The 27,593-nt window shown below is 44.6% G+C and overlaps 1 protein-coding gene across 2 annotated transcripts; it reads left to right on the forward strand.

Moving 5' to 3' along the window:
* The first annotated feature begins 1,870 nt into the window (after positions 1–1,870).
* Positions 1,871–26,746, forward strand: RNASEH2B (ribonuclease H2 subunit B). Of its 2 annotated transcripts, XM_063125273.1 has the most exons (11): positions 1,871–1,975; positions 5,276–5,347; positions 6,104–6,211; positions 7,533–7,609; positions 12,574–12,691; positions 14,372–14,436; positions 17,270–17,375; positions 19,186–19,267; positions 19,996–20,038; positions 24,144–24,224; positions 25,077–25,485. In XM_063125273.1, the coding sequence occupies exons 1-11, from the start codon at positions 1,891–1,893 to the stop codon at positions 25,182–25,184; spliced, it is 945 nt and encodes a 314-aa protein (XP_062981343.1). In that variant the 5' UTR covers positions 1,871–1,890; the 3' UTR covers positions 25,185–25,485. The 2 variants fall into 2 exon arrangements, with proteins under 2 accessions (XP_062981343.1, XP_062981344.1); XM_063125274.1 differs by lacking the exons at positions 24,144–24,224; positions 25,077–25,485 and adding an exon at positions 26,371–26,746.
* The last annotated feature ends 847 nt before the right edge of the window (positions 26,747–27,593 follow it).

Raw genomic sequence — 27,593 nt, forward strand, 5'->3', positions numbered from 1 at the left:
GAGATGCTGTTAGTAGGTGACTCCCTTGACAGGATGGGGGGTGTTCTACCAGTTCTGGATGGGATTGCACTCACCCTGAAGGAGCAGGTTCGTAGCTTGGGGGTTCTTTTAGATCCATCATTGTCACTTGAGGCTCAGGTGACCTTAGTGGCACGGAGTGCCTTCTACAAACTCTGGTTGGTGGTCCAGCTACGCCCCTATCTAGACAGGGATAACCTGGCTTCAGTTGTCCATGCTCTGGTAACCTCCAAGTTAGATTACTGCAATGCACTCTGCGGTTCGGAAGCTGCAGCTTGTGCAAAATGCAGCGGCCAGATTAATTTTGGGAACCAGAAGGGTCGACCATATAACACCTGGGGCGGATCTACACAGCATACTGAAGGCGCTTGCATGCGCCTGCAGTGCGCCCCTAAAGCGATTATGTAGATCCTGCCCTGGAAGAGGTGGAGGAACAGGCAGAGGAGGAGGCGGCTGGGGAATCCGGCCGCGTCCTTGCCGCTGCCGCCGCCCACCTTCCCACCGGCCTCCTGCTGCTGGTGAAAGAGCCACCCGGGTCGGAGAGCTCGGCGGAAGAAGACGGGGCGGAGAGCGGAAGAAGCTCTCCGCCCCGGGTTGCTCTTTCGCCGGCAGCAGGAGGCCGGTGAGGAGGTGGGCGGCGGCAGCAAGGACGCAGCCAGATTCCCCAGCCGCCTCCTCCTCTGCCTCTTCCAGGGCAGGATCTACACAATCACTTTCGGGGCGCACTGCAGGCGCACGCAAGCGCCTTCAGTACGCTGTGTAGATCCCCCCCTGCTCTGGTCCGCTTGCACTGGCTGCCTGTATGTTTCCGAACCCAATTCAAGGTGCTGGTTTTGACCTATAAAGCCTTACACAGCTTGGGACCACAATACCTGATGGAACGCCTCTCCCGACGTGAATATACCCGGTCACTACGTTCAACATCTAAGGTCCTCCTCCAGGTGCCTACTCCGAGAGAGGCTCGGAGTGTGGCAAAGGGACAGGGCCTTTTTGGTAGTGGCCCCGACTATGGAATGATCTCCCTGACGAGGCTCGCCTGGCACCAAAGCTGCTATCTTTCCAGCACCAGGTTAAGACTTTCCTCTTTGCCCAGGCATATGGCGGCACATCTTAATCACCCACATGTTTAGTTTTTTAATGCTTTATGTGTGTACTGTGTTTTAGAATTTTAAATTTTGTATACTTGTTTTTATCTTAATTTTAGAATTTCTGTAAACCGGCCAGAGAGCCTTGGCTATGGGAGCAGTATATAAGTGCAATAAATAAATAAATAAGTCATTTAGCAGCCCCAAAGCGCTCCCCCCCCCCCCCCCGTAATGTAGTTTGAACCTCAGCGATTGTTAGGAAGTCCTTTAGGGCGCAATCCTATGCAAATTTACAAAAGAAATCCTATGGCTCTGAAATGCTGAGTCGTTAGACTTTCTTTTCTGTCCGGACATGCATAAGATGCAATTCTATAATCACTTACTAGGGAGTAAGTTCCATTAAAGTCAGTGGCGCTTACTTCTGAGAAGACTTGCATAGATTTGTACTGTAAGTTGTTGTCAGTGAAATTGTCTGTCCCGCTCCCCACTTTCAGCAGTTGATCTACCACCACCACCCCACACGCACACTTCCTGTTGCAACAAAAACCATCTAGTGAAGTGGCCCCGCTTCAGGCCCCTTCCAGCCCCCAGTCGCACGCAGGTGCGCGCCACTGATTTGCACGCTGACGCGGGGATGCTTTTGCCCGCCTAGCAAGGCGCGACACGGACAACCCAAATTAAGTCGTGATGCGCGGCGTTAAGCTTGTCTACACTTTGTATAAGTCTGCGGTGCGCAAGAGGACAGGGAGGGGCGGCTGTAGCTCGTAGCGCTGCATGCCGAAGCAACATGCCGGGTGGGAGGCAGCGGCGGGCCGCCCCGCCAACTCCCACGGAGAAGCGCGGCAGCGGCCAGTGGGTGATCGTAGCCCCAGGTAAAAAAAAAAACCCTCCTGCTGCTTTTTTCCCGTCTCGCCGACGAGTAGGTGGTCGCCCCGCCCCGAAAAGGCCGGGTTTCTTGCCCAGGGAGAGCGAATGGCGGGATGGACGTTTTGCTTTCTCTTCTTTTTAAGCGATTGATCTTCCTTCCTCCCCCCCCCCCACTCTCGAAGTTGCATCGCCGACCTGGGCACCCCACGCGTGTCCCCGCTCTTGTCGCGGAGTTCATGTCACAGTTTAAGGCTTCGAGACTTTGCATTTCGCAGCATCCCTTGCGATCGCATCCGGTGCAATCACTTCGAAAGCTTAAGCGTTGGACTCCGCGGCATAGCGTTTGTTTACAACGGTTATATGATATCCTGCCTTTCCTTTACAACAACAAAAAAAAGTCATGGTAGCTAACATTAAGCATCAATGAACATTAAAAGTACATTGGGAAAAACATACGGGAGCAGGGAATTCTTTTAAGGTATCGCAGGACTTGGGAGATAACCAAATGCACCAAATGCTAAAGGCACCGAAACTATGCAACCGCTGCAAGTTGGCTTGCGCTATATTCCTTAAGATAAAATTAAAAAAGTGAATCTAGTGTAAAGCTGTCACTGCATCTGGAAGGTTTGTTTGGCTTCAGAAGCAGCAACGCCGCCGGGAGTTTTCAGATTTCTGCTTGAGACACGTCCATTACAACAGCGTTGGTGTGTTTGCTACATTAACTGAGGGCGTTGCTAGACCTACCGGGTGTTCCGTCGTTGAGGAGCGGTGAAAGCGGCTTTTCCCGTTCAGCCGTGACGCCTCATGATCCACACCTGCCTTCGATTTATGGCGGAAGTTTGCGCCGGTTGTGCTGCTGCCGCCGCGAGCACGGTTGCGCAGCCACACCGGCCTGATTGCCGCGGCTTTTTTTTTCGCTCGCTGCACGGTTTGCGCACGTCCGAAAGACCGCAAACTTGCGCAGCCGTCAGCGATGCCGCCGCCGGCCCTGGCGGCGGCAGCGGCGGCAGTGCCAGTGCCAGCTGAAGTGCTGCTGGTGCTGTTGAGGGTCAACATTGATGCGCTCACTTCCTGATGGGGGTCGTGGCGGGTGTCATATGACCCGAGGTCAATCGTCTGCATGGTCACTCTGTGCCTACATCTCCCATCATGCCTCTGAGGTGTCGGCGGCGATGACCGCCTCTGTGCCCTGTGCCCCATCCCAAGGAGCCAACCCACATCTGGCCGTAGCCATGGCAGCAGCCCACAAACAGCTCTGCCCTCTGCCAGCCTGGTACCCACACTAACAGGCAGCGTACAGCACCGCCATTATGCGGCCACGGTAGCTGCCCACCGCAAGGAGTCACCAGCCACTTTTGCGGTCCTCCGTTCCTGCGCAAACTGTCACTGGGGAAATAAAAAAAAAAAGCCGCTCCGCCGCGCTGCCCCAGCTGGCGGACTGCGCGCAAATGGCGGAGGCGGCTTGACCGAAGCCGCTGACCACTCCCCCTTAGCACGCCTTTTCCTGACCAGTGCCGACCGCAGTGACCTCACATCCTCCCACACGTACTCCGAATTACCGCGGGACAGCAGGAAAAGGCGCACTACAACTCACTTTTTTAAAGTCGGGAGAAAGAGGCTTCACCGCGGGATAACGGCGGATCCTCGTGAACGTCATCTGGAAGCCTCGACGTGGCTGCGGAAGGTAACGCGCGCTACAGCCTCGTCTAGTAACGCCCCAGGTCTGAAATAGTACTGGTGTGTCCTAAGAAGTGAGAAGGGAGTCCAGAAATGTCGGGTCTGAAGTGGCCATGATTGTGTTTCAGTAAAAGGCTTCTCCAGATCATTCAGTCAGATCTGTACTGAGTCTGATAAAAAGCATTGTAGGACTGGAAGCTGCTCCTTGAACAGGTTTGTGTTTGTAAGTTCTTAATGGTGTTATCCATAAAGTCCTGGCAGCTTGTTCAGTTAACAGTATTTTCATGCTTTGGGGGTTGTGACTGGCATCGGCCTGGATCCTAAGACCTGCACCCTCCATGCTGTCCCGCAAGCCTCTTTTTTGTAAACAGTATGCTGCTTTGAACAGAAGGTGCCCCCAGGGCTATCTCAAATACTTCCTGGGTTAGGAGAGGCTCCTGTGCCTTGTAAACTGCAGAATAAATACATGTACAGGGAGTGAAGGGGTGGAACAGAGGAACCAAGGAGGTCTTTCCTCCTCTCCCAGACCTGACTCTGTGCCCTCTTCTAATCTCCCTCTCCGTGTCTCCTCCAGTTCTCATTCTGCCTGTCTCTAAGAATGGACTGTACCACTTCAGACTGCAATTAGGGGAATACTAATTTTGAATGTTTCCCCGTGTGAAAAATAGCAGCAATGCACAAAGTAGAAATGTAACATGTCGGGGGCAAGGAAAGAAAGAAACCAGAGAGGCGGGGGCAAGGAAAGTGAGAAATTTCACAGGTGCCCGTGGGGCTGAAAAAGTTTCTGGCCTGTTCCTATGTACATGTTTCCTAGCTTCATGATGTTTGTGATTTGTTTTTGTGTGGGGAACACACCTGCAGTGCGAAGTGATGCACTCTGTCCATCCACCTCGCAACTCTGATCGCTTATGGACGAGGCCTAAGGCAGCGAGGGACTGGTGCCCATGTTTTGCTTGCCTCGGTTCTGCTTCCCTGCCCCACCTTTTCATCTCCACATCACCCCTCTGTCACAGGCACCCGGGTGGGGAGTGGTCTTGACTGCTGGGGCTAGCACGACTCTCCCCCAAACGTTGCCTTCTGACCTCAGGAAGCATGGAATGAGCCAAGCTGTGGCACTGGCCTTGTTTAGCTTGCTGTGCTTTCAGGTTAAGGCTAGAAGCATGGAGAAAGGTAAGCAGGCTTCTGCCCCATAGAGGTAGCCTTAACCTGCAATTTATGGAGGAAGCCAGGCAAGGCCCGTTAGCTCTCTCCAGGCCTTTTGGGGCCAGAAGGTGAAATCGGGTGGGGGAGTATGAAATGTGATCATTCTGCTGTACTCTTTTCATGCCTGTGAATGATGATGGTGCACAGTCTCCAGATTGTAGCCTTGTTTAACAGAAGACTGCGTCCAGCAGGCAGGGCATAAGTCTTCCCCAACTCCCAACCTCCAGGTGTATTGGACTACAATTCCTAGCATTCCCCTACCAGGGATGCTGGGAATTGTAGTCCAACACATCTAGATAGCAACAAATTGGGGAAGGTTGGCTTACCAAGTAGCTCTTTAAGGGTAGAAGGGAGAGTAGTTTGTAAATGTGGATATTCTTTAAGGTATATAGGATGTCTCTCACATTAGAACATAACTTTTTCAGTATCTGCTACTGATCTCCCGAAAAAGGCAGGCTTTGGACCTTTGTTTACAAGACTGCGGAATCCAAGTACAGGCAAGTCCGACATCGTTGAATCTTTCCATCTAAGCTTCACATTTTAATTGTTTCCTTTGTAAGGTGAATCTTTAAAACTGGATTGTTCAATTGGGGATTTTTTGTTTTTAAAAAGAAAGAAAGAAAGGTTTTGCTGTAAAATACATGAGACTGGATAGCTGAGTCAACTTGCAAGCTGTTCCTCTGTTCTGGAGCAGATCAGACCTTTAGACAGTAACTTCAGAGAGCAAAAAGATATAAATAGAAGCAAAAGATGAATTAAACATGTTCAGGGACTAGGATTATCCTGTCCCTTGGGGAAAACAACACATAATTTATTCCCAAAGACATTTAAGTAAATACAGTTACTTGAAATATATGCAAATTTAAAATGGTTGTCATAACTCAGATCTGTTTTCAAAACAGAAAAAAACCCTAGCTAGATCACTTTGAAACTAACAGATGGCTATGTATTTGCTGGGTGGGTGGAAGACCATTCTGGTTACGGCTTTGAAATCCTCCTTCACTCACACACATTGGAAAGCACATTCATATGTGTGATTAGAAGAATGGCAGGTACTATTTTTCCTAGAACATCCAGTGTCCTGAACTGGGAATTATAGACCGTTAGCTCATGTTGCTGGTGCAGTTACAGTTTTACAAATACTTGGGCATTTCTTCTGAGAGGTTGCTTGGTCCTTTCAATTGAAGTGGACCAGGGAAAGCTTTAAAATGCAAAACCAGATCTGTGTTGTTGGTGTGTGTGTTTTTAAACAGGACAAGCAGCCCTTTACCTATTCAGTAGTGATGCTCATCAGCTGTTTGAAGTAAAAGCTTTTCATGAAGAATACCGGTCTTGGTTTATAGGTCAAGCTGTTCAGCACGGTGAGTAGGATGTCACAACCTTCTTCCTGTTCCACCTATAACTGATCTACAAGCACTTTTCCTACATAACTTAACTATGTTGTTGGGGAAGACGTTTTGTGCCTTTTATCCATGGTTTGTTGTTGGGTTAACAACTGGGTTGTCTTGCCCCTAAACAACCCACCAATCTGAATTCAGACATCACTTCTGCAACCTACGAACAAGCGAATCATGTGTTCTGGAGTAAAAACAGAAGTGGACCCACTCTCTCCTGCTCGTCCCCAACAGCCCATAGTTTATTTAACTAATGGGCTGTTGTTAAGTGAGAGCAGCACCACTAACAAATGTTAGCATCCCCAGGAATTGTGCATGATATGCTGACAGCCACTTATCTATTTCAATAGACTTTAATTTCTCTTCTATTGAGGTTGTTGGGGGCACCTTCAGTTTCCATATCACTACCTATCAGGCCATTTCTCACTGAGACACATATACCCAGAAGCAGTTACAGCCCAAGGAAAGCCTGGGTGAAAAGATGTGCTTTCAGGAGGCATTTAAAGGATGTTACAGTTTCCGCCACCCGAACCGCAAGAGGGAGGGTTTTCCAGATGGTGGGTGCCACTACAGAGAAGGCCTGCCATTGAGGCTCTTCATGGCGACATTCTGTTCATTATGATGGATCTGCGTTAAGTTAGTTACGCTTGTATGAAAGACTGGGGACAAGAAATGCTAAGCAGAGATCCACGAAAAGATGACCGAGTTGTGATTCTAATACCTCCACATGATTAGAATCATGTGATGGAGTGTGGAGGCAAGCATACTAGCTCCGCCCCCCATCACCCTCCACAAGTCAGAGGAGGAAAGCCTCCCTGGTTTCTAAATCATGCACAGAGCCAGAACAAAGCCGCGCAGTCACCTTTCAACTCATGGAGAGCAATAGGGATGGCCCCTGCTGCCACACAATTCTTTTATAAGCAAACAGATTCAGTCAACAATTTCTCTTGACATCTATAAAAAATCAATAAAGTAATACATGGGGAATCATTCTTACTCTCCTTCATCTTGTATTACCTTGTTTATATGTGGACAACATTTGTTTAGTTTTGGGAATATTAGTAGGCAGTATATGGGCAACAAGGTTTCTTATTTGCAAGAAACACCTTTATTTAAAATCCTCAAATAAAAATCCTTTTAATTATTTAGAACACGCAGGCATGGGTTGGAGGTCCTTAAACTTGTCGCTCAGTCATTGAAATGTTAGTCACTAAATTACTTGGAAACAACTGAAGAGTCTGTTGTGGAATTCCAGTCACAATGATACACCTCGTTTTTCTACTTTCAGATGGACGCCTGTTCTTTGCTACACCAATGGATCCCTTATTTCTTGTGCTGTTTTACCTCATCAAGGCAGAGAAGGAGGTAGGTACCGTATTTCTTCGATTGTAAGATGCCATTGATTCTAAGACACACACTAATTTCAGTACCACCAACAGAAAAAAAAGCTTTGATTCTAAGAAAAAATAAATTTCTTAGAATATCTTTTATGATTAAAATTCCTTAAAAATTTCTTAGAAATGTCTTAGAAAGAGCTGGGTTTTGGTGCCACTGGGCTGGGAGGGGCTAAGGGGTGAGCAAAAAACCAGGCGCTTACCCTCCCAGCTCCTCTTCGCTCACACGGCTCGCAGCTGCTGCAGGAGCTTCCTCTTTTGGAGGCCCACCTGTACGAGGAGGAGAGAGACGACTGGAGCTGCCGCGTGGGAGCAGCTTCAGCGGAGCAGCATTTCTTTGGCCTCTGGCCACAGGTTTTTTGGGCCACTTTGGCCCAGCATCCGCGGGCGTGAGGAGTATTAGCAGTTTGTCCTGCCCTCCAGCAGACCAGGGGGCAGGGGCTACTTCCAGGCTCCACTCAGGACGCGCGCTTCCCGGCCGCCGGAGCTGGGTGGGTGTGCCAACTGGGTACAACCCAACTGGGCGTCTTCCCAGCACGGCGGCTGGGGGGGCACCCGGTGCTTTGGGGGGGTGAGCCTCCTGACTCTTGGAGCCGTGTGTCTTCTGGGCGCAGCTGACGGCCACCCGGCGCTGTGCGGGGCGCGCTGTAGGCCCCAATCAGACTGCAAAGCGATCTCAAAAAAACCCCAATCACTTGCAAAGCGATCTCGAAAAAACGTGCTTGCTCAGCTTTCTAAAAGCAATAAAGCCAGAGAGAGAAAGTTGGAATGGATGTTTCAGACACTTTTTTAATAGGATAGAGTCTTTTTGCATCTACCATATTTCTTCGATTCTAAGACACCATCGATTCTAAGACGCACTCCATTTTTAGTGATGTTTATTTGGGGGGAAAAGTGCGTCTTAGAATCGAAGAAATATGGTAACTAAGAAATGCTAAGGAAGACAATATCATATCCCCCCTTCCCGCAACTAATATAATTGAAGCTTTATGCCTTAGAGTAATGATTTGTGGGTTTTTTAAAAAATCGAACATTGAGCACCCCTTCCCAAACGTACTCTACTGTGCCCTGAAGTAAATCACAAATTCTCATTTAACAATGGAAGAGGGAGGCTGAGATAATTATTTATAAATATTTATTTATAGTGGTGTAGTATCATGGCTTTGGGAAAGAGTCAACAGTGTGCTCCCGTTAGCACTATTAACGTTGCCCTAACAGCATCCAATGTTTATACAATGTCAATAGTACTTCCTGTCACAACGGATTTCCCAGGAAACCCATCATGCTAGCCGACAATATTGCCACAGCACAAGGGTTGGTTTCTGCTAGCACATCTATAGTGCTAGCGGGAGTGCACTGTTGGATCCTCCACAACAGCTCTTAGTTTGTCTACCTATTATGATATTGCCACATCTTTAATTATAATATATTTGATTATTATTTATTGCATTTATATACTGCCCCATAGCCGAAGCTCTCTGGGTGGTTTAGAAAAGTTAAAAGTGGTAAACATTAATAACAAATATACAAAGTTTAAAAACATAGAAAGCATAAAAACAACAGTATCCTTATAAAAGCAGCTAGTATAAACTATGGTGATGATTTGTATAATGATTTCCCAAGTGCTTAGGATGTTTCACACCCATTATCACAATCCCTACAAAAAGAATGAGCTTGACTTTGGACAATCAACTCAAATCCAGTTCTGACAAAACAGAGGTTCTGTGGGATTCATTTATTCAGAGAGATGGGGGTTGCATTCCCATTAAAGGTTCAAGTACACAGGCTGGGAATACTGCTAGATCCAGCTTTGTCACTGGTGGCTTAGTTGGCCTCTGGGGCAAGGAATGCCTTTAATCAGCTTAGTTTTGTACTCACCTGGGCCACGAAAGCCTGGCCACAGCCATTCATCCTCTCTAGTAATATCTTGGCTCGACTGTTGTAATGTGTTGTATATGTGATGCTTATGAAGATTGTTGGAAAACTTTTTTTGTTGTTTATTCGTTCAGTCGCTTCCGACTCTTCGTGACTTCATGGACCAGCCCACGCCAGAGCTTTCTGTTAGCAATTGCCACCCCCAGCTCCCCCAAGGTCAAGTCTGTCACCTCCAGAATATCATCCATCCATCTTGCCCTTGGTCGGCCCCTCTTCCTTTTGCCTTCCACTTTCCCTAGCATCAGCCTCTTCTCCAGGGTATCCTGTCTTCTCATTATGTGGCCAAAGTACTTCAGTTTTGCCTTTAATACCATTCCCTCAAGTGAGCAGTCTGGTTTTATTTCCTGGAGTATGGACCGGTTTGATCTTCTTGCCGTCCAAGGCACTCTCAGAATTTTCCTCCAACACCACAGTTCAAAAGCAGCTATCTTCCTTCGCTCAGCTTTCCTTATGGTCCAGCTCTTGCAGCCATAGGTTACTATGGGGAATACCATTGCTTTAACTATGCGGACCTTTGTTGTCAGTGTGGTGTCTCTTCTCTTAACTATTTTATCAAGATTTGTCATTGCTCTCCTTCCAAGAAGTAAATGTCTTCTGATTTCCTGGCTGCAGTCAGCGTCTGCAGTAATCTTTGCGCCCAGAAATACAAAGTCTGTCACTGCCTCCATATTTTCTCCCTCTATTTGCCAGTTATCAATCAAGCTGGTTGCCATAATCTTGGTTTTTTTGAGGTTTAACTGCAACCCAGCTTTTACACTTTCTTCTTTCACCTTTGTCATAAGGCTCCTCAGCTCCTCCTCGCTTTCAGCCATCAAAGTGGTGTCATCTGCATATCTGAGATTGTTAATGTTTCTTCCTGCGATTTTAACTCCAGCCTTGGATTCGTCAAGCCCAGCACGTCGCATGATGTGTTCTGCATACAAGTTGAATAGGTAAGGTGAGAGTATACAACCCTGCCGTACTCCTTTCCCAATCTTAAACCAGCCCGTTGTTCCGTGGTCTGTTCTTACCGTTGCTACTTGTTCGTTATACAGATTCCTTAGGAGGCAGACAAGATGACTTGGTATCCCCATACCACCAAGAACTTGCCACAGTTTGTTATGATCCACACTGTCAAAGGCTTTAGAATAGTCAATAAAACAGAAATAGATGTTTTTCTGGAACTCCCTGGCTTTCTCCATTATCCAGCGGATATTGGCAATTTGGTCTCTAGTTCCTCTGCCTTTTCTAAACCCAGCTTGTACATCTGGCAATTCTCGCTCCATGAATTGCTGGAGTCTACCTTGCAGGATCTTGAGCATTACCTTGCTGGCATGTGAAATAAGTGCCACTGTCCGATAGTTTGAACATTCTTTAGTGTTTCCCTTTTTTGGTATGGGGATATAAGTTGATTTTTTCCAGTCTGATGGCCATTCTTGTATTTTCCAAATTTGCTTACATATGGCATGCATCACCTTGACAGCATCATCTTGGAATATTTTAAACAGTTCAGCTGGGATACCGTCATCTCCTGCTGCCTTGTTATTAGCAATGCTTCTTAAAGCCCATTCAACCTCACTCTTCAGGATGTCTGGCTCTAACTCACTGACCACACCGTCTGAGCTATCCCCAATATTATTATCCTTCCTATACAGATCTTCCGTATATTCTTGCCACCTTTTCTTGATCTCTTCTGTTTCTGTTAGGTCCTTGCCATCTTTGTTTTTGATCATACCCATTTTTGCCTGGAATTTACCTCCGATGTTTCTAATTTTCTGGAAGAGGTCTCTTGTCCTTCCTATTCTATTGTCTTCTTCCACTTCCGCACATTGCTTGTTTAAAAATAATTCCTTATCTCTTCGGGCTAACCTCTGGAATTTTGCATTTAATTGGGCATATCTCCCCCTATCACTGTTGCCTTTTGCTTTCCTTCTTTCTTGGGCTACTTCCAGCGTCTCAGCAGACAGCCATCTTGCCTTCTTGGTTTTCTTTTTCTTTGGGACGTTTTTTGTTGCCACCTCTTGGACAATGTTGCGAACTTCTGTCCATAGTTCTTCCGGGACCCTATCTACTAAATCTAGTCCCTTAAATCTATTCTTCACTTCCACTGCATATTCATTAGGAATATTAGTGAGCTCATATCTAACTGATCTGTGAGTCTTCCCTATTCTCTTTAGTTTGATTCTAAATTGTGCAATAAGAAGTTCATGATCTGAACTACAGTCAGCTCCAGGTCTTGTTTTTACCATCTGGGCAACATGTGGTCTTTCTGATGTTTTGGCCTGCAACTCACATGACCTATCACCATTGGGTATGCTGGCTAGGATTAGTGGGAGTTGTGGCCCTCCAGATACAAGTTGCCCACCTCTGTGCTAGGCTGTTGAATGGAACTGCTCAATATGAACATATCTTGCCAGCACTGAAAAAAAAACTTCATTGGCGTCTATGCCATTTTCAAGCACAATTCAGAGTGCTGTTGCTTATATTTAGAGTCCTGCATGGCTTAGGATCTCAGAACCTGAAGGAATGCCTGCTATCTTGTCAGCCAGCCTGTCTACTGAGGCCATCCTCAGAGGCTCTCTTCCAGGTGTCCCCATCATCCAAGCAAATGCAAGTGACAACCTGAGGGAGGGAGGGGGGGCATGACTAGATGGGGCGATATCCCAGGGATTGCTCCGGGATCATCCCTGGGTGTCCACATGACGCACAGGGGATTCCGGGAGCAGGGAGGGATGATCGCTCCCTTTCCCCGGGATAACCGGGGCGGCTTTAATCCCGACTTTTCACGTGGGGCGTTTGAGCAGCCGTCCCGGTTTCGTCCCGGCTCCTCACGAGTAAATGCAAGGAGCTGGGAACCGGGTATAGGGCTTGCTTCCCTTGAATTTCTTAGCAGCATTTGATAAGCTATCTTTCTTTGGAAAGCTTTACATTAAGTTTTTTGGCCATCAAAAATGTTTCTGTTAATGATGGTTTGAATCAGCTTGATTTCTTCACTGTTCTTTTTTTTCTTCCTCTTCCCAGCAGGGAAAGTTTCAGCCACTGGACCAGATTTTGATGGATGAGGAGTTTTCTTCCTGTGCAATGTTGCTACGATGCACAAGTCTTTCACGGTCAATTCACTGCCTTGTAGAAGAAAAAGGTACAAGATCTGAGAAGTAAAATGGGCAAGTAACGTTTAATCCAAAAACATGCAAGTTTGTGTCAATTTGTTCCTGTTAGTCCAGTGCACACAGTCAGCCCTCTCAGGGCCTTGCAAGCCATCCTTTTCATAGGATAAAGAAATGGATAGAGTAACCCCAGTAGGCAACATGAAGCAACAAAGGGTTCAGTTCAGACATATTGCTGAAGACACGCAAATGGGTTTAGCTCCATTGTTTCCTCTCACTGGTGGAAGTCCTCGCAGTATGGAAGCCAGTGTGGTGTAGTGGCTGGAGTGTTGGACTGGGAGTCGGGGGATCTGAGTTCTAGTCCCCACTCAGCCATAGAAACCCACTGGGTGACTTGGGGCCAGTCACAGACTCTCAGCCCAACCTACCTCACAGGGTGGTTGTTGGGAGGATAACATGGAGAGGAGGAGGATTATGTACGCCGCCTTGGATTCCTTGGAGGAAAAAAGACAGGATATAAATGTTATAAGTAAATAAATAAATTCTGCTCAGGGCAGTCCCTCTGGTGGTAAAGGGTGAGGTGATGATTTGGGGCGATTCCTCCCTTCCCCTGCAGTCTCCAGTGCCACCTCCCCCAACTCTCCGGAGTGGGGCGTGGGGCGTGAAGAGACTGCAGGGAGAGGCAGGACCTGAAAAAAATCACCTCCTTGCATGTTTCATCAGCAGAAATGCTCTTCTACTTCAGAAGGCTTCCCTGGACAGGATTTGCCTCCCTTTTGTCTGCAGGAGTCAAATCCTGGATCCATCCTATAGTCGATATATTTTCAAGTTTCCTTAACGGTTCTTAAAGCAACTGGAAATGAATGGAAATGCTCATTTCTAGAATTGGGGCAAGTCAAGGATCCTTGCAGAAGAGAGTTCGGTTGAACTGCCCCAATCCAGAAATACGTATTTCCTCTTGTTTCCAGGTGCACTTTCTGCAGCTTTAACTCCCTGTTGTACTAGTGCTGGCACACTGGAATGAGTTGGATACTCTCCAAGGTATTCCTTGCCGTCATGAATGCCAAAAATGTAAGCTAAAACTCTGGATCATAGGAACACAGGAAGCTGCTTATGTACTGAGTCAGACCCTTCCTCCACCTAGTCCAGTGTTGTCAATACTGACTGGCAGCAATGGCTCTCTAGGCTTTCAGGCAGGATTCTTTCCTAGCCCTTCCTGGAGATGTTTGAAACATGACCTGGGTGTAGAGAGGAGGGGTGATAGTTCTGTGGTAGAGGGCTTTCTTTATGTGCAAAAGGTCCCAGAACCAAGCACTGGCACTACAGGTTGGAATGGGGAAAATCTGTGTCTGAAAACCTTGTAAAGCTGCTTCCACTCAGTGTAGAACAGCCTTTACCGATGTGGTACCCATTGGAGACTGTATATTGTACTACAACTCTCATTATCCTAAGCCAGGATGGCTTGTTTGGAGAAGACTGTGCAGACATTGCTCAGCTAGATGTACCTATGGTCTGCCTTGGTATAAGACAGCGTACACACACACACACATATGTTCACATACATATATACTTACATATATGTGTGTACACATTAATGTGTCCACTGGTCTTGTTGGTAACCTTGTACAATTGCTGAAACAACACCTCCACTCTCATGTCTTGCTTACTGTTGAAATTACAAACTAAATGCAATATGACCTCGTTTATCTCAGAAATAGGTGGCAGGAAATTTTATAAATACAGTGAGGAGAAAGCGTTGAAGTGGCTAAAGAAAAAGGTATTTTCTCTCTCTTTCTCATGTTTGACCTTAAACATTAGAGGATTTGTTTCTGTAATGCTGAATGTCAAACAGGATATGATATGTTGAATTGAAAAGCAATTGAAATGCATTTAACAACATATGCTAAGTTTGTTTGTTTTTAATGGACCCCAGAACTGTTGTTGTTAAAAATGGATACTGTTTTATACTGTTGTTTTTATATTTTTGATGGTCTTAAATTTTGTATACTTTTTAATGTTCACTGTTTTTAACTTTTGTAAACCGCCCAGAGAGCTTCGGCTATGGAGCGGTATATAAACTTAATAAATAAATAAATAGTTAAAACCAAAAAATATAGCAGCATTAAGGAAACAGCAAATTTCTAAGGAGCTTTATCCTCCAATTGGTGCTGATTAATTCTGTGGGTATATAAGGTATCAAGAATGTCAGAAAAGTTGATGAAACATAATGTCATTGCTGCTTTACAGCTGTTCCTGCCTCTTAAAATCACTTCCCCCCCTCATTTATAAAGTATGCATGCTTTCTAACGCTAGAGTAGTCACTTTTGAAAATATGCTGCAATTGACTATGTTTCTTGTGATGTTATCTACTTGGGATAATGTTATTGTAGCTGCAATATTTTAATCAATTTTATTATAAGTTTTAACAAAATAAAACAGTAAAAACAGAAACAAAAAAACCAAGTGCAACTATTGTAACTACTGTAGTTGCAGTATTAGAGATTTTGTAAAATCCAGAAAACTGGCAAGGAATCAGATGTTAAAAGATAAGCCTTCAAGTGAGATGTTGGACAGGATTAGATGCCTTACAAGAAGGATAAATATTTCAGTAGGTCACTAAAATGCCAATCATTGATCACTGCGAATCTAATTAACAGACCCTGTTTGCACATTTATATGCTTTACTCCATAATCAAGGAGGCTTATTACTTGGCTAAGAAGAGAAAGGTGGGCATTCAAATTTCATCTAAGATGTTCCTACTACTCTTACTAAGGCCTCTCTATGCACAATTTTTGGAGAGAATTGTAAGTGTATGCCGCTTGCTGCTATAGTTGTCCTTGCTCCATTACTGCTCCCTTAAGTTTAATCACTTTACAAATGTAACGGGTCGAAAGCCTTTCAGCAGTGGGGAAAAAAGATAGGGGAATGTTCTATGTTTATTAATAAACTACTAAATGTAAAGCTATAGCAGCAGTAAATTACACAGTACAAACATACTCCTTCAAGATTGTCACCTGAGCTGTCATGTTTACATGTACAGAAATGTCTCGGGAGCATAGCTTTATTCATGTCTCTTCTGCCAAGACTCTCGTTCACGCACTGGTTATCTCTCGGTTGGACTACTGCAACCTTCTTCTCTCTGGCCTTCCTTCGTCTCACATCAGTCCGCGGGTCTCTGTCCACCACTCTGCCACTAAGATCATCTTCTTGGCCCGCCGCTCTGACCAGGTCACTCCACTTCTGAAATCTCTTCATTGGCTTCCAATTCACTCCAGAATCCAATATAAACTTCTCCTGCTGACCTTCAAAGCTCTTCACGGTCTAGCTCCTGCCTATCTCTCCTCTCTCATCTCACACTATCGCCCCGCTCGTGCTCTCCGCTCCTCTGATGCCATGCTTCTCGCCTGCCCAAGGACCTCCACTTCCCTTACTCGGCTTCGTCCTTTTTCTTCTGCTGCCCCTTACGCCTGGAACGCTCTTCCAGAACACTTGAGAACTATAAACTCAATCACTGCTTTTAAAACTCAGCTAAAAACTTTTCTTTTCCCTATTGCCTTCAAATATTGAGTTTGTTCTGACTCTATACTGTTTAGCTTCACCCTACCTGGTGCCTGTTTACACTTCCCTGTGCCTGTTTGCATTCTCCTTCCCTCTTTATTGTTTACTACAATTTATTAGATTGTAAGCCTATGCGGCAGGGTCTTGCTATTTACTGTGTTATCTGTACAGCACCATGTACATTGATGGTGCTATATAAATAAATAATAATAATAATAATAATGCACAATCCCTATTATTTTCAAAGAGGCCCATTGTTGCTTGAATAAGCAACTGTGCATCATCATAATATGACAGAGACATATGTTGGCCAACTTTGCCGCTAACTATTAAGGAATATTTGCAATCATTCTGGACTCATTAACTCTCCCCGACCACCCCATCTGAACTCACAGCCCCCCTGTAGTGATTAGACTGCTGGATATGCATTGAATTTCAGTTCATAGCTTCAGGCTTTGGTTTTGATAGAACTTGACATGCGTATACAACAACAGTGATAGAAGAAGTCACGTACCAAACCAAATATGAGGTTATGTTATGGTCAAAGCCCTAAACAACTTGAGACCAGGATATCCAGTAGGCCATCTTCCCTTATACATACCCAGGTGACCTTTAAGATCTTCAGAGGAGGTCTTGCTGGTCATTCCAAAATGAATGGAATGTCACCATGAAGTTCCCAGATGGCAGGCCTTCTCTGTAGCAGCACCTACCATCTGGAAAACCCTCCCTTGTGTAGATTGGGAGGTAGAAAGTGTGACTGGGAGGTAGAAAGTATGACGTCTTTTAAATGCCTCCTGAAAACACACTTCTTCACCCAGGCTTTTCCTGGCCTGTAAGTAAATTAATTATGCCACTCCATTTTATTGCTCCTTGATTTTTTTACTGTAGTTGGACGTGTTCTTAATGCTGTGTTTTAATGTGCTATTAATATTGTATTTTAACATTGTGAACTGCTGAGAGTTTTTATTCAGCGATATATAAATGCCACAAATAAATGAAAGAAATAAAATAAATAAATAAGAAAGCCTTTCTATTTTGCTGCCTTTGTCAGGTTGACCAGACGGTGAAAGTTTTAAAAGACCACAATGTGCGTGTGGATGGAAAGGTACAATCGGCTACATTCATCACCGGTAAACACAGCAGTGATGCCACAGAAGGTACAGAGTTCATAGAATCATAGAATAGTAGAGTTGGAAGGGGCCTACAAGGCCATCGAGTCCAACCCCCTGCTCATTTGCAGGAATCCACCTTAAAGCATCCCTGACAGATGGCTGTCCAGCTGTCTCTTGAAGGCCTCTAGTGTGGGAGAGCCCACAACCTCCCTAGGTTGTCGTACTGCTCTAACAGTCAGGAAGTTTTTCCTTATATCCAGCAGGAATCTGGCTTCCTGTAACTTGAGCTCAGTTAAGTTTGAAGAGAATCTACAGAGTAAAACGAAGAGCATTGGCTTTATACTTATTAGAGTTGTGTACTACTTGATTTGTTCAACTACCTGATCTTCTCTTGCTAGGATTTTATTATTTTTGTTATGACTCAAACATTGCTACTTTCGCATCACCAATGACACTGGGAGGGAGGGAGCTTTAGTCTCATTAGCATTGCCAAAGTGGAAATGCCCATTGTTGGGGGTGTGGGAAGCACAACCAATGCCCAGGGCCACTTGCAGCTCACAGGCCATGGGTTGTGCGCCCCTGTTTTAAGGTAAAGTAGTAATGGCTGCTATATAGCTTTCCAGCCAGGTTGATGCCCCTTGAGTCCAGAAAGCATTACATTGGCCTTCACCTCCTTCCAAACAACTAGAAATAACCTACCTGGTTGCCAGGGAATCGGGAATCCATGGTGGGGGGCTTGCATGGCTATCTAGCAACTACCCATGTGATCTTTGCATCTGATTTAACCATTCCAGCCAACATTATTGACCCTGGCTCTCTCTCTTTCCCTGGACCCAGCTGGTGGCCTTCGATGGTTAAATACTGCCAGCGGGCTGCAAGTTTGTTTGTTTGTTTGTTTTTATATCTTGCATTTCCACCAAAAAAAATTGCACTTGAGGTTGCTTCTTAGTTGCTTATCCTCTTTGGTAAACGGGGTGGTGGTGGTGTTATGTACTGACCAGGTACAATGCAAAATTGCAAGTGCAGATCATGTGCCCCCTAATGTAGCCCTTAATTTTTTAATTTTGTTAACTTGCAATAATGAAGGCTTGGAAATTATTCTTAAAAACAACACACAAACCCTGACATTTGCTCAACTCCACCAAGAAAGTGTTGTCAGTGTTGGAGAAAGAAAGGAGGGGCTGCACACAGAAACACACAATTCATTGTTTTGGCTCCACATTGCTTTTAAACCATGGGTTCTCAATTAGGGGGGAATCCCCCCCCCGGGGGGAATTTTAGGGTTCCAGGGGGGGAATTGGGACCACTGTTCAGCAAAGTATGATGTACTGTAGATTATGTCTTCCTACACATGTTATTAAAAACGTCCCAGAAAAGTGTCATGTCGTCTGCAAAAGCCAGGTCTTTGCTCTCTTTTCCCTCCCTCCCTTGCAATCCTAGAAGTTTCAAGCCTACCATTTAAAGGGGCAACACAAAGCATGGGAGCTGAGGATGTAAAAGGGGCCATGCTTTGTGTTGCCCCTTTAAATGGGACTAATATGGGGGGGGGAAGATTTTCAATATTATGCATATTATTTGGAATGCACCTTTTGAGTTAGACTATCTTGGGAAGGGGGAAATTATATTTTGAACAATGGTGAAAGGGGGGAATGGAGCAAAAAAGGTTGAGAACCAACCTTGCCAGAGAGAGGGAAATTAACAATCTCCTTGCCTGGTTGATGACACCTGGGCGGAGAAGCTTCTAGTTTAAGAGAGGAAGACGTATTGGCATACTTGGGACAGCATTTTTTGGGAGAAGGCTGCTAAAGTAGAAGCATCTGAATAATATATATTATCTGTTCCATTCTTTCATCAGAGGACTATATTCGCTATGCTCATGGTTTAATATCAGAATATATTCTTGGAGAGTCGAGTACTGCACTAGCTAAATATTTACGGTGAGTGTTTGAATAGCATACGAGCATTGTGCTGCGAAGAAGATTTTTCCTGACACGGTTGCAGTGATTGCTAATGGGTTGGATCCAGAGAAAAGTGCTCCTAACTGGGCCAATGAGAGCTGGTTCCCTCAGGGCCTCAGAAGCTTTTCCTAAGAATCAGGAGACCCTGCTGAATAGGGTGGGCAAAGCCTTGGGGGAATAACTGGGAAGGGCAAGGGGTAGAGCTGAAAATCAAGGGGATGCATCTTTGGAAAGCAAAGCTGTTTATAGAAATTGCCTCTGGCTGATTTCCAGGGATCTCCCTGTACCACAGCCCACTCCATTCAGGAAGGTCCACCAATCCTTAGGAGAGATTGGCAGGGTGGGTGGGGGGAAGCCAGCTTCCACCAGCCGTATTCCACATAACATTTGGATCCAACCCAATGACTCGGTTCGCAATTCATAACAGTTGTATTGGGGGGAGTGCACTGATTCCCCTCCTGCACCCCTTGCTGCCACCTCCCATATGGTTCCACCAGATCTCCCAACCCTCCAGGAGTACCTTTTCAGGGAATTGTGGAGGGGTGGGGGGAGTTGATGGAAACTTCTCTCCCCTCACCCTTTCCTCCAGTAGGAGCATCCCTTGAGTGGAGTTCTGTTCGCAGGAACTCTGGATTTAACCCTGATGAATTCAGAAGGTTTTAGAGTTTGAGTTCCTCAACAACTTCTTCCTTCTTCTTGCCTTCCAGACTTCCAGAAGCTACAGCTCCTCCAGCAGAGCCAGCATCAAAGGTAAGGCGCCGTCAAGGGGTGTTTAGATGTTTCATGCAGCCCTGGGACTAGGAGGTGTGGGGGAAATAAACAAATAATGCTGTAATAGAACTGCTAAGAAATCATTAGAGGGGGAGTGGTCAGATCTTGAATTTCTTCCTTTCCTTAAGGCAATATTCATTGCTGCACCTCCACTATCCATGTTGCGCGGGTAGAACCCACTACTAGCACAGCAGGAAGCTAATGCATCCTAAACATCCCTCAGATGAGCAGAAATGCTTGTTTACAGAATGGGGCAAATCAACGGAGCTCAATTCTACTAGCTCTGCTGACCTTCTCCATTCCGGAAACTAGCGTTTTGGCACCTTTCCAGTTGCTTTATCAAGCGCTAGCTTTCTGTTGTGCTAGAGGTGGGTCCTGCTGGTGCATAGGGAGCATTGGATACGGGCCTTTTTTCGGCCATTGAGTTGAATCATGAAACGTAACAGTGTTCGAAAACATTGAAGCAAAACGTGCAATTATTTTTAAATGTGTAACTACAATTTGTAAACTGATGCCCAGCCCTAAATCGCATGCGGCTTCTGCTGCATGACTTCACAGCTCTCTTCAATCCAGATTTTTCGAGGAATGTTCAAAAGATGCTGTGAAACATCAAAGTACGTGTTTCAGATTCCAGGATCAATCCAATGCCCGCTGCAGAGAGAAGGAAGGGGAGAAAAAGGCAGGAACGTTAGGTCCGGTTGAGTTGTAAACAGGCCACAACAACTCTTTTTGCTTTCACTAGCTTTCAGTAACCTGGTGCCCTCCAGGTGTGTTGGCCTGCAACTCCCAGCATTTCGACACACCTGGGGGAAACTAGGTTGGGGACGTCTGGCTTACAGGTTCCGTACATTTGGTGTAAAGTGGGCTGGATCCAACTGATGCAGCTGGTAGGATGGCTGCTGACCGCAGGAAATCAACCCAACCCATCTCCTCAGGAACTCAGTAGGGGGAGTAATAGATAGAAGGCAGTGAATTACACAGGTTGCTCTTGCTGCCCTCAGCTACCAACCTGGGCTAGGGTAAGTTTGTGCAGCTCCCTGAAGACCAATAAGGGGGTCCCCTTGGGAGTCTGCGGGAGTCCAGCTCTGTTATGCCCCCTCAGCGCTCTTGCGCCTCTGGAGAAGGGTGCCACCATTCAGCTTGCGAATTTCCACAGCCCAACAAATGCACATTGCATCCCTTCCAAAGGCCAAACTGTATGTCCTTGTCCCAGAGGTACACTCCTTCATCCTGTGCAGCTCTGGGTGATCACGCGGAATGCCCAAGTGATGGATCCCACACCCAAGAGTTCAAATGGGGCTGCATGGCTGCATTCATTTCCCTATAGCCACTGTCCCGCTTCTGAGCTACTCTGTTGTCCCGTCCCCCCCTGAAACTGCTGGCAGCACCAGTCCGAGGCCCACAACAGACATTACTTTAACTGTGTCTTTGGAAGCTAAATCCTTTCCCCCGTTCTTACTCTAGAGTAGGCACAGGAGCCCTGATCCAGATCAGGATCCTAGTACAGAGACTAGAGGAGCTTTTAAGATGTGGATCAGGGACCCTGTACCTACTCTAGGGTAAAAATGAAGAGGAGACATAGCTGCCAAACACAGAGTTAAAGTCATGTGTTTTGGGCCCTGAGTACGTCTCATCCCCTAGTTAACCCTACCCCCAGCCAGTGTTATGCTAAACGGCCAGGAAGCTTGCAAGTGGTATGGCCACAGTTGGACTTCCTATCGTTCACCCTGCACCAGGCACAGTGGGGCACCCCTGTTGAAGGGCAGGGAACTGTTACCTCACAAATAGTGACCACTTATCCCACACTGGACTAAGGGCTGTATCTTGTCTTCTTTTCCCTCCCATCTTCTGTGGCATCATCCTGCAGTCCCTTCACTCTTTTTGACTGCTTGCCATTATTGCTACTTGGGCACACGAAAGTCCCGTCCCAATATGGTTTCCATTTAGATTTGTGTCTATGATTGAATGTGTGATCCTTACAGTTCAAGACCATCTTTGCTCCATGTCTTATGAGCGCAAACGTTATTCTCCAAATGCATCTTTACAAGGGTTTTCTGTTTTTAACAAGCCCCTGCTGCAATGGGTCAGGCTACAAATCAAATAATAATATATAAATTGCAAAGCCCACTCCTGTGCTTTTGTACAAAATGTCTGGAAACGGGAACGCAACACAGGCAAGTGCGTTCCACAGCAACAAAATTACATCTTCTGGGTTCTCCAAAACTTCACAGAACTAAGACGAGAAGATGAAATTTCAAATTTCTAGAGAGTGGTTTGTTTGGCCTCTGTCATATATGACGAAAGGACACCAGGAAAAACTTCCTGACTGTTAGAGCAGTACAACAATGGAACCAGTTACCTAGGGAGGTCGTGGGCTCTCCCACACTAGAGGCCTTCAAGAGGCAGCTGGACAGCCATCTGTCAAGTATGCTTTAAGGTAGATTCCCACATTGAGCAGGGGGTTGGACTCGATGGCCTTGTAGGCCCCTTCGAACTCTACTAGTCTATGATTCTTTGAAAAGGAATACTCCAGAAGGATAGTTCTGAAATCCCTCAACTAATCAAGTTTATTCATTTTAAAAAAATAGTCATTGCAGATCACAAATACCTAAGCATCAAATTTCAGCATTTTACAAGTTAAAGTAAGAGAAGACTTTCCACCCAATTGCAAAGGTATTCCTACATACACACACCAAATCTTATCTCTGTCTATATTGAGTCATCAGCATAATAATAATAATAAATAATCCCTGCCATCTTCTGGATAATTTTAGATCTAATTGTTCTCTGCTGCTGCAGCAAAAAGAAGAGCCTGTGATATAATGACACAGTCACTTTTCTGTATTGTTTATGCAAGAATATTGATGTTGTAACATCATGCAAGCTAAGGAGAAGCAATGGGGCTACAAATCCACTGTATAAATGGGAAGATTGTGTTGTAAGTTGTGATCCAGATGCAAAGGTCTGGATATATTGGAGACAGCACAGCAGGATGTGAGGGAAGCCCTTACAAACTTTCTCTGGTGCACAGAGTATACATTGGCCTGATGTGCTATGATCTCAGCTATGATCTTCAGAGCAAAGATATTACATGGGCATTCCATACGACATATGTAGACATGTGCGCTGTGTAAAAATAACAATGCAGTTGTGTACTTCCTTTAAATGACTTTGGCTCCCTTACTTGTTCAACTCCATGCTACTTCCAGTTTTCTTTCTTACAGACTTGGCTCCCCCATGCCAGTTTGGACATAACAGGAAATGAGCAAACATGCTAACACACACTGCTCAGACTTTCCCGATTGGCTTTTCCTATGCCCAGGAGCAGTTAAACAAATCAAGAAGCCTCCATTCATGGTATGTTTCGACCAGCCTTCCCCAGATGTGATGGGTGGGGATTATGGGAGTTTCAGTCTAACACATCTGGAGGGTGCCAAGTTGAGGAAGGCTGGTGTAGAGTTGTATCTGACTTGTTCTTCTCCTAACATGGCAGAATCATAATCCAAGAACAAACCCTGGATTATGATCCTGGCATGTTAGAAGAGGAACAAGCCAGGAATCCTGGTTTCGACTTAACACTAAACAAACACAATGGACAGACGTTTACGGGTTTGTTTAGCCAATCCCAGAGGAGCTAAGCAGGAGAGATCAAGCAGTGTGCACTAGCACGTTTGCTCATTCCCAATAAACAGACCACATAAATCCTGACTTGGAGCAAGTTATGTCCTTCCTTTAGCCTCTCTGACGCTCTGGTTCCTTTCTAGCTGTGTTTGCATGTTCAGGAATTAGCTTGTTCAGTTACTCTACAGAGGCCTGGTTCAGACAACACGCTAAACCATGCTGCTTAACCACAACATGTTTAAGGGAATGCATGCATTCCCTTAACCGTTTTGTGGTTAAGCAGCATGGTTTAGTGTGTTATCTGAACCAGGCCAGAGACTAGAACACGCAATGCTGCTTTGCATGTCTTTATCACTTCTGCTTACATTACTCCATAAATCCGAACATGTTTGACACTGAAGTTCAGTGTGTGCAGTACTGCAACTTGTGATTTACGGAGCAAATCATCACTCTAACATTGCAGAAAAGGAAATTGTCAGATGCACCTGTGGAAGCAGAGGAAGATTATACCAAGTTTAATGCTAGTGATTTCAAAAACAAGAAGGTAAGCGTCACATGTGTGTTTTCTGCCTAATGCTTTGGCTAATAGTCTCATGCTCTTCTAGATTGCTTCTTTAATCAGGAAAAAACATTTTATATGTGAGGAATCACATCCTGCTTTTTAAAACATTATATCCTAACCACCAAACCAATGGGTCAAAGGACCTCTACATGGATGTATCTTATTAAATAATTAGCTATGCTTTTCATAAAACTATTACAGTAGCCACTGGAATATTAAAAGCATGATGTCTCCTGCCTCAATTATTTTTAACTTGGTGAGTTGTACTCAGTCTGAGTTCTCAAATAGAATTAAAGTGTGATGTAGACACCATTCAAACATTTTTTCTGGTTGCTTTTACATCACCCCATAGTTCAAAATTATGCTGGTTAAATAAAAGCTTAAAAAACCACAACAGTTCAATTCCTTTTAGCATGTTTACCTGAAAGTAAGTCCTTTAGGGGTGGCCAGTCACACAGGTATGTGAGTCTACTTTAATGTTTTCACAATGTAATCTGGAAAATAAGTTTTGGATCTAATATCTTCATAAGACTAATAAAAATAGCTCACCTATTTAAATGTGGAGAAATATTGACCAGATCACTTTGGAAATCATTTTCTTACATTAACCATCCATATATATATATATATATATATACACACACACACACACACACACACACACACACACACACACACACATATATATATCAGCACGATAGTTGTAATCCTTCCAAATGTAGATCTGTGTGTTGTATGAAGGGGTTATAGGAGGATGTGTCTGGTTTTGCTTGATACATATGTGAAGTAGCATGAACACTGTACCCTAACTTTTTCTTTTGTCCTTATTTTTAGGCAAGCAATAAGATGTCAGCTGCTCAAAAAGCTCTTGCCAAAGTTGACAAGAGTGGCATGAAAGCAATTTCCTCTTTCTTTAATTCAAAAACTAAAGCAACAAAATGAGATTTGTATTTTGAATTTCTTTGTCAAATCTCAGCTTCTTCGTAATCTTCACTCTCAGTTTCCGGATACTAAAATTAAAATTAGAGCTTCTCAAAAGTAAAAGTATTTGATCCTGATACAAGCTTTATTACTGTGAAACTTAATATTTTATCAAAACAAAGTCAGGGCAACTGCCTGTAATCCTCACAGGGAAAACTGGGTTTGATCATTTATCATTCTCCCCATTATGCTTTGTTACATTGTTACTACAAGTTCCACACTGTAATGTAATGCAATACAATAAATTCATTTCAGAAACAAATATTTGTGTTTCTTGTGTTGTTGATGGATGGAGGTGGGGGGAATACAGTGTTTCCTCCTTGTATTTTCACAACCAAATCAGATTTTTTGTTAGCTGTTAAACTTCAGGGTATGGTACCTCTATTTATCCAGATTAGTGATGTGATCAAATTTGTTTCCTCTATACATGTCTTGGGTAAAATGTGCTTTAAGAATGTCATGGATTCTTTCCAAATCATCAGGGCAATTTAAATGAGTGACAATTTAAAGGGGCCACACATTTAAATATGAGGGAATTATTGTATTAAGCCAAGAGAGACAGCAGGACAATTCTATTGGACCAAACTTTTATGATGTAGAGGTATGCAAATTTAAGTTACATAGAGCTCCTCATTGGACAGAATGGAAAAGCAGCTTTTGGCAGGGACACAACTGAAGGCAATTAGGGTTTTTTCCCCCCAGGTAGTGACAGTGTCACAGATCTTACTGTAAAAAAATTGGGTTACAGGTTGTTGTAATGACCTACGAATCTGAGTATTACAATAGTTTGTGTATATGTGCATATGTGTCATTGAGGGTTGGTGTGTGTGTGTTTGTGTCATTGAGGGATTTTTTTTGGTGTGTGTGCTTTGAAAAAAGGCTAAATATTTACAGTTCACTTGCTAAATGGCACTTGGGCTATTTTACGTAAAGTAGGCTACAATTTATAAGGTTGCTACTAACCTGAAGAGACCAAATATTTCTGCTGTAGTAAAACACTCAGGAAAGGTAGGAAGGCCTGTCATTTTTAGTAGAAGCAGAAGCTAGTTGCAATGGCCTTAAAATGAATAAATGGTGAAGAAAAAAGAAACGTATACACTAGTTAGATAACAGTATTTATAGATGTGCTCCTTTTTTCTCTCACTAGATGTCAGTACGTCACCAGAGGAAGAGATGAAGGGGATAAGATGAAATTTGGATGCCTTGTTTTAATGAGGAATATTCCTAAAACCATTCAAAGAAATATAACTTGTATTGTGAGAATCTGTTATCCAGGTGAGATTGGATGAGGAAGGAGGTCATCTTTCCTTGTAGTATGTGGCAGGAATCTCTTGCACCTAAGCACTAGATTTTGGCTTATTAAATCCTATTCCTTATCCTCCAGGCAATCCTGGCTTGATGTATCTTGCTCACTTGCTGCTGTCTCCTTCTGGCAAACTCTTATCTAGATGATGCTGATTAATCTATTAGGGGCTTATAGTATAGATAACCACTGAGAGATTTTATTATATTCAGTGGTATATGAATACATACATACTTCTTTATTGCGATCCATAGATCCATGAAAAAACCAAAGAACAAGAATCAAACATGAAATCATACAGTTAGAGCTATTTTCAACTTATGTCTAATACATAGAGAGCTCTAATCCTGGCCGCCACTGTAAGACATTTAGCAACAGCCAAAGTTATTCTTGAGGACTTATCTTCCAACAGACACTTAACATAAAATTTGTCTGAACTTTTGGACAGTTTCCTCAACAATGGGGTGATCGATGGCGGGCCTGATTATAAAAGCTACAGGACAGAAGGATATGCTCCATCGTCTCCACTTCCATGTTCCTACAGGGGCACCGCCGTTCCTGATAAGGGACACCAGCATATCTGCCCTGAAGTAATTCAATAGAATAAACATTGCATCTGGCCTTGGAGAAGGCAATACGATATTTAGCTACCGACAGGTTCTTTAGATAGTCAGCCAGCTGAAGAGGCCCAACGTAATGAACATGCAATGCACTGAGAGAGCAGGAAACATAAGAGCGAGCGCGTAAGTCGCAGAAGGCTATATCCCACAGTCTTTGTTTAACAGATTTCAAAGCAAAATTCAAGCCCAGATTAAGGAGGAAGGAAGAGGAGAGACCGATTGAAGCTGCCTTCCTGGCAAGAAGCTTGGACCAACTGTTCACATAGTTGTCCTGAGCCAGACATGGAAGCAGACCTGAGCCCCTCCCAAAAAGACTAACTTCCATCCAAAATTTTAAGGCAGACCACCAAGCCCTAAGTGAAAGAGAGCTTTCTCTGGTTTCCAACAAAAGTACCGAATTAGGGACACACTTTGGGAGTTGAAGAAGGGTCCTCAAAAACCTTGTCT

This window comes from Elgaria multicarinata, chromosome 4, assembly GCF_023053635.1.
Source record: "Elgaria multicarinata webbii isolate HBS135686 ecotype San Diego chromosome 4, rElgMul1.1.pri, whole genome shotgun sequence".
Lineage (NCBI taxonomy): Eukaryota > Metazoa > Chordata > Lepidosauria > Squamata > Anguidae > Elgaria > Elgaria multicarinata.

Excerpts from the sequence above, each read along its gene's own strand:
- RNASEH2B (XM_063125273.1), top strand. The coding sequence starts at position 1,891 with ATGCCGGGTGGGAGGCAGCGGCGGGCCGCCCCGCCAACTCCCACGGAG. Across the intron at positions 1,976-5,275 it reads GTGGGTGATCGTAGCCCCAG|TATCTGCTACTGATCTCCCG; the intron begins GTAAAAAAAAAA and ends TAACTTTTTCAG. Across the intron at positions 20,039-24,143 it reads CAGCAGAGCCAGCATCAAAG|AAAAGGAAATTGTCAGATGC; the intron begins GTAAGGCGCCGT and ends CTAACATTGCAG.